We start from the raw sequence: 7151 nt of genomic DNA, 5'->3' as shown, positions 1-7151 counted from the left end.
GCTTATGTGAAATTCAAATTTCACTGGACAGTCTGTGTTTTTATTTGTTCAATCTGGCTTCCTCTCCTTTTCCAAGGCTTCCCCTCCCCCTCCCTGTGAGCTCTGCTCTGGTTCTCCAGGTTCTGCTCACTGTGTAGTTCAGAGCACTCTTGGTCCCCCCCCCCCTCTTCCCCCCCCCCCGCCCTGGCCTTCGTCTGCGTTTTTTTTTTTTTTTTTTTTTTTTTTTAGCAAAGCTCAGTTTTATTTTCTGCAGTAACAAACATTTAAGCAGCAAACAAAACAAATGGACCCTGAGTGCCCTAGGGCCAGCAGCGGCAGAAGCTCAGGCCCCCCTAACACCAGAAGATCAGGCCCCCCTAACACCGTTGCAGGTACTACTACAGGGATGACTGCCCCAGAGAAGGATGCAGTGCCTTGGGAAGGGACAAGAGGTTAGGCCTTAGCCCCCTCTCCCCAGCCCAGGCTTAGCGGGAAACGGGGGGCCCAAAGCGCCGCATGGTCTGCATCACCAGGGAAAGCTGATCAAGAAAGGTCATGATGGAAATTCGGAGGAGGCGAGGATCTTTAGCTCTCCAGCGGACGGCCATGACGCTGCCACTCACTGTGAGCTGCTTCTCAACAGCCCCTCCGTGGGGTTTGGCATCTGGGGCCAGGGACCCATAGGCGATCTCTGCCTCCAAGCCGGACGGGAAAGGCACGCAGAGGGCAAATACGTGTATTCGGCTTTCCAGCCTTGGAATCTTGGAAGCAGCGTCTCCGCCTGGCCCCGGGACGTGCGGTGGGCGCGAGACAGGCCGCCCACGCGCCACCGGGAAAGCCGGGGCCGCCGCGGCCACCAAGGCAGTCATGGCCGTCCCGGCCGTTGTCCACACCTCCTGCCCCCTCTTTTTTTTTTTTTTTAAAGATTTTTATTTATTTATTTATTTTGAGAGAGAGAATGAGAGACAGAGAGCATGAGAGGGAGGAGGGTCAGAGGCAGAAGCAGACTCCCCGCCGAGCAGGGAGCCCGATGCGGGACTCGATCCCGGGACTCCAGGATCATGACCTGAGCCGAAGGCAGTCGCTTAACCAACTGAGCCACCCAGGCGCCCACGTCTGCATTTCTAAATCCCTCAAGAACATCTGCTCCTGTATTAGCTCAGGGCACCGGCAGTTTATGGTTTTGTCTTGAATTCCTTTAGCTGGTTCTACTAAATAGCACTTTCCTCCTCTGTTGCACGAATAGAAGTCATCTTAAACACAAAATAGCTTCCCACTGCTGACAGTAGGGTTTAGAAGGCCTATTAGTGCCAAATAATGCAAATAACACAGATCAAGAAAGAATTTGCCCTCAGAGGCTGGTCAACAAGGAGAACAAGAAAGGGGGCCCAGGAGGCTGAAGTGGGCGGGGCAGCCTGTTGGGAGGGGAGAGGCCAGGGGTGCGGGAGCTCAGCTTTCCACTTCCCAGAAGCTGCTGTGGCCACAGCCCGGTGTCAGCCAGGAGTTAGTATTGGGAGGTATGGGGGAGAACAGCTTTGCAGTCAAATGAAGTTGGAAAATTTCTTGTAAAATGGTGTTCATTTCAGAGCCTTGATTAGGCCAACACACGTACTGAATTTCCAGGTGGGGGTGGGGAAGGGGGAAGGAAGCAGCCTTCTCCAAACCTGATTGTCTTGAAGACTTGAAGAGTCCTTGTTTTGGAAAAGGACTCAGCTCATTGGACAGTGTTCTGCTTTCGGGGAATGTAGCCTTTCCCTCCCCCTCACCTAATTCTGGTCCCAGACTACACAGGCTAGCTAGTTTGAGTCTTCATGCACCCAGAAGTTGTGAACAATGGGTCCGACACTGTCATCAGACACAAGTGATCTAATCCTTGCAAAGGGACAGCCCCCACTGGAGATTAGTCACCTGGAACAGGGGAGAAGAAATCAATACGCATCATGCACTCAGCTAGTCAGGGAGTTCTAGCTTATGTTTTCAGTTACTAAACGGACATTCTGGTTTATAGATCAGCTGTCCTCCATGGGTTTGGTTAGCAAGAATCATTTCTCCAGGGGCCAGGCACTCACTCCTGGCACTGCGCCGAGAAGTTAGACCAGTGGGCTCCATGCTACCTCCCACTGAGCACCTTCCAACTCTAGGAAATGTGGATCTTTCATAATGTTAAACTCGCTGAGGGCCAAAGGGGTCATCATCAGCCAGTGTTCTTAGCAATGGGCATATAAGGCCAATGGGTGCCCAGAGGTGCATGGGGAAGGGAGTGAGAAAAGGGGAAGTATGACAAGGGAGAGGAGAGATGAGTCAGGGAGGTGTGAGATCAGATGCTGACAGGGGATTTGGTAGATGCCCAATACCGGGGGGCAGTGGAGGGAGGAGAGGTCGGGCAAACGGGAGGTCAGAGCACCCAGGCTCCTGCAAGCAGGGTTTCACAGTGTTTTCAGGCTGAAGCTGGGAGAACCAGCCAGGAGGAGATGCATGCTCCAGCCTGGGAGGCCGGGAGATGGCCCAGGGTCTGCAGGGCCATGGGGGGAGTTCTTCAAGGGTGGACAGAGCATGGAAGCCATCCCTGCAGAGGCACCTGCTACGAGCGCTCACATCTGGGGAGAAGGGGCCAGCAGCAGGTGAAGGCCTGGCTGGGGTTCTGGGTGGTGGCAAGAACTGAGACTCAAAACCTCCCATGTCCCCTCTTCCTGTAGGATGTCCCTTTCCTCAGCCACCACCCTGGCCCATCCTGTCATTAGAAGAGAGGTAGGCCTGTGGAGTCTGGACAGACTCCTGCTCTAGGGGATCCCTCTACCCACTTGGGCGAGGACACCATGGCAGCCAATTCTATTTCCTCCCCCTGGCCCAGGGGCCTGAGCTCACAGCCACCTCCTCGCTGCCCTGGGGACAGGAGCTAGGGCAATCCGTCACTTCCCCCTGCAGTTCCCATGGCAGCCCAAATTGAAACTGAATTCAAAACATTCCCTTACTTCCTTGTTCCTCTTGGCACCTAGGTCGCCGTCGTCCTGGCCCAAAACGTCTGTTGGGCCAGCACCCTCTGGAATCAGGGACCCACCCAGGCAGACTCAGAGTCTGACAGCAGAGAGCTGGAAGGGACCTTAGTGACTGACTCGTTCAACCTCATTTCACACACGAGGAAACCAAGGCACAGAGTGGGGAGTAGCTGCCCAAGGTCACACAGCGGTGACACTGTCCAGGTTTTGGAAATTTTGTGACCTTCCTGAACCAAAAAAACACCCACACGGAGAGCCCCTGTGATCAAAATCCAGAGTGTCCAGCCTCCTGACTCCAAGGGGTTGATGACAACAGGGGTCACTGCTACCCTATGACCTCTTGTGCGTGCAAGGACCACCCGGGCCGCCTGTGGACAAATCCAGCCGGTCGCCCTCCCCGGGCCGCAGGGCCATGGTTTTACTCACTGACTTACCAGAGGCCAGCGTGTGGTTTCACCTAGCTGAGCCTCAGTGTATTCCCCAGGGCAAGGGGGAGAACGATCCCAATAGATTCTTCTTCACACTGGTCTTGTGAAGCCAAAATAGGATTCAGATGCACAAGCATTTGGGGCGGGACTGGGTGAGGCCCCTGTAAGGTGATGGGGAAATGAGCCCCGTGCTACTCTGCTTCCAGCCCCCTTCCTGCCACAGATATGCACTCGATAAATATTTGTACAAAAACCTAACCTCCGTGTTAAATGTTCTCATCTGTAAAAAAGGATGATAACACCCATTTCAAAAAGGTCCAATAAGGGGTGGCTGGGTGGCTCGGTCGTTAAGCGTCTGCCTTCGGCTCAGGCCATGGTCCTCCAGGGTCCTGGGATCGAGCCCCGCGTCGGGCTCCCTGCTCCGCGGGAAGCCTGCTTCTCCCTCTCCCACTCCCCCTGCTTGTGCTCTCTCTCTCTTTGACAAATAAATAAATAAAATCTTTTTTTTTAAAGTCCAATGATTAAGGATAATATATCAAAATGCCAAACACAGTAGGCGCTCAATAAATGGTAGCTTAAAAAAATGACAAGACAAATGAGACAAGCAGCACGAAAGAGCAAGCACAGAGCTTTTCGGTGAGCAGCAGGTACACTTACTCTCGGGGGGAACGTTCTCTTTTATTCTCCCACCTGTGCACGAGGTAGCACAGGTCACCAGTCCTCAGGAGCCTTTGGCTGCCTCTGGGTGGGAGAGGGGGAGGGGAGAGGTTTGTGTGGCCTGGGGCTGCCTGCTGGAGAGACCTGCCCCACGGGAGCTGGCCGAGGCCCAGAGGAGCCAGAGGGCAGGGGGCAGGTGACAGGCCATGCCTGCACAGTGCACAGAGGCTGGCTTCCCTCTGCTCAAGCAGAATGGACGCTGCAGGCTGAGGCCTTCGGTGAATGTGAGTCCAGCTGGCCCTCAGCCCGCCCTGGTGGGCATTATAGCTTAATCGCGGCTCCTCTCACCCCACCAGGCCAGGGTCTCCCTATGGCGGCAGCTGGGGCTTAACCTCTGGGTGTCTCTCCGGCACCCAGCACAGAGCCCAGCACACAGTGGTGCTCACTGAATGACCACTGAATGAATTCATGGATTAATTAATGAGCAAGGTGGCCCAGCATGGTGGCTTCCGTCCCGGGAGAGGGTTGTGTGTGTCACACTTTCATGAACCAGGGGGCTGGAGAGAGGATGACTTCAGAAGAGGCAGTGGAAAGTGAGGGCCTCAAAATCTGGAAGTAGAGTGTGGCTAAGGAGTTGAGGAGGGGGCGGCCGCCTGGACTCAGGCATGATGTGGAGCTGCCCTCAAACATCTGAAGTGCTGCCCGGGAAGGAGGGGGTCAGGGGTGACTGGGCATGATGAGAAACCAGAGCTTGTTAAATATAAGGAAATCTGTCTAACAGTTTGTATTGCCAGGAACCAGCAGCAAGGTAGTGAGTTCCCCGTCACCAGACTCAGTTAGGGCTGGGCAGCCCTTGGTGGTGTTACTATAGAGTACTATGTCTCAAAAAACTTTTTTTTTTTTTGAGAGAGAGAGTGAGCGGGGGTGGGAGGAGGGGCAGAGGGAGAGAATCTTAAGCAGGTTCCATGCCCAGCACAGAGCCCAATGCGGGGCTTGATCTCACGACCCTGAGATCATGACCTGAGCAGATAACAAGAGTCGGATGCTCAACTGACTGAGCCACCCACATGCCCCTCAAATTTTTTTTTCGAACTACAGCCTATATAAAAATACATTTCATGTTGCAGTCCTCTCTACACAGGCACACACACACAATTTTTTTAAGTGCTGGTGCTGACCCAGTCCACTGGCATGAGACCCCGCTGCCCCACGCTCAGCCTCAGCCTGGGGACAGCACTGTGCTAGCTGGCCTGCTGGTGCCGTCAGGCCTGGGATCCTGTGGCTGTCTGCTCAAGGAATTCAGACTCCTGTCAGCGCTCGCCTGACAACAGCTCATGGAGGAAGACAAATCTTCATTTAAGAAACGCACAAAACGTTATTATAAACGATACTTGTTGAAAATACCAACCAATGAGAAAATAAAAGGCACTCACCGCTCAGAGAATGCCAGTGTTATTATCATTTGCCCGTATTTCGATCCAGCTCTTCTTCTTTTTTTTTTTTTATTTGGCTCTTTTAAAAACTTTTGGGACATAGAAACTATTATAAACATATAAACCATTCTATAAACATTTTACTTCACAATGTTTTATTGACTTTTCCCTGATTGCTATATATTTTTCCACATGATCATTTTTAATGAGTGCATTATATTCCATTGTACTAACGCATCATAAGAACTTAAGCAAATTCCAGTACTGACCCATTAGGCAGTCCCCAGTTTTTGCTACGTACATACATCTGTGTAGACTTGGCCTGTGATTTCCTTTGGATGAATTCCTAGAAGTCATTTTTTTTTAAGAGAAGCTGTTTTGTTTTGTTTTTTAAAAGATTTTATTTATTTGTTTTAGATGGGGGAGGGGGGAGTCACGCCAGTTCCGGTTACAGTAGAATTGACCGTACCAGCACGTAGCAAATACTCAACATATGTTAGTTGTCATTACTTTTGTGGTTTTAAAAAAATGTTTTAGCCATTTTCAGGCTAGAAAGCAGAAATTCTATAAAGACTCATTTATTCATCCATCCATTTGACAAACACTTATTGAGAAACTACTGGGGTCTGGGCACTGTGCTGGACACAGAGACCTGGGGGAGGGGAGTATATGGTGCTAAATGAGTCACCCCAGCGAACCTAAGGCAGCGGAAAGAGCCAGCAACACATGCCAGTGGCCCTGGGTCTCCCCAGGTCTTGGATGTTGGGAGACAATTCTCCATCAGTCTCTCGTGTTTTTGTAAGTCTTGGGAGCAGAAATACAGACGACCTTTTGTTCCAGACTATCTTTTCAAGGGTGTTTATACGGTGAACAGCTTCGAGAGACAGAGATAGCGTGTCCCTCTGGAAGAGAAGCAGATTTGGTTGCTATCCAATATAATAAAGATAATGTTTACCTCTGGAGAAAGGGTGGGTAGGTTTGTTGGCAGCCTCTTAAAAAGATTGGAGTTTCCTAAGATCAGGGACACAAGCCCACTGTCACAGAACCCATCTGGGCCTGCCTTTGTGTTGCCCCTCTGGGACTTAGGGGGCAAGGGAAGCCAGTGTGAGCATGAAGTTCATGCTATCTGCTGTGTCTGGAGTAGTAAAGTCCTTTGTCTTTGACCCCGGAGTCTCATGTCTTCTGCCCGCATCCATGATACTGTGGCAGGCCCTTCACAGTTCTTGACATTGGGTAGGTATGTCTTTTAAGCTCAGTAAATGGATTGTGGAGCGATGGTGTTCAGGAGAGTCCAGGGGGGGAGCAAGAGGAAAGACAAAGCTGGGACTCTAGGTACCTGCGGGGCCTCAGGCAGTAGCTGAGCGGGAGGGCAGGTAAGGAAGCTAAGGTTTGCCTGGGGGATAGAAAAAGCTTCAGCCTGATGAATAAGCTTCAGCCAAAACTGAGGCACCGTAAGGACCAGCCAGGGAGAGTGGGAGACCGAAGAGCTGACTGCAGGGAGAAGCAAGCAGGGGCAAGAATCCCTGGGACAACATGAGGGCTGGCTTCCTCCCAGCAAGCAGGTGTAGGCTTTCTGGGGGCCTCATCAGAGCTTTCTGAGGTGGGTGGGAGGTGGGCACAAAGCCAGAAAGGAAGGGTGTGAAAGTTTGAAGCATCTT

At 51.9% G+C, this 7151-nt stretch overlaps 1 protein-coding gene across 1 annotated transcript; it reads right to left on the bottom strand.

Annotated features, from left to right (window-relative positions):
• Window positions 1-223: 223 nt before the first annotated feature.
• Window positions 224-870, bottom strand: LOC110582558 (EKC/KEOPS complex subunit LAGE3-like). Its single transcript, XM_021692601.2, has one exon. It carries the CDS (start codon window positions 846-848, stop codon window positions 465-467), a length of 384 nt encoding a protein of 127 aa, XP_021548276.1. The 5' UTR covers window positions 849-870; the 3' UTR covers window positions 224-464.
• Between the last annotated feature and the right edge of the window lie 6281 nt (window positions 871-7151).

The sequence above is a fragment of the Neomonachus schauinslandi genome, chromosome 1 (assembly GCF_002201575.2).
Source record: "Neomonachus schauinslandi chromosome 1, ASM220157v2, whole genome shotgun sequence".
Lineage (NCBI taxonomy): Eukaryota > Metazoa > Chordata > Mammalia > Carnivora > Phocidae > Neomonachus > Neomonachus schauinslandi.
Note: the sequence above shows the minus strand (reverse complement) of the source record. Positions and strands in the feature narration are given on the sequence as shown.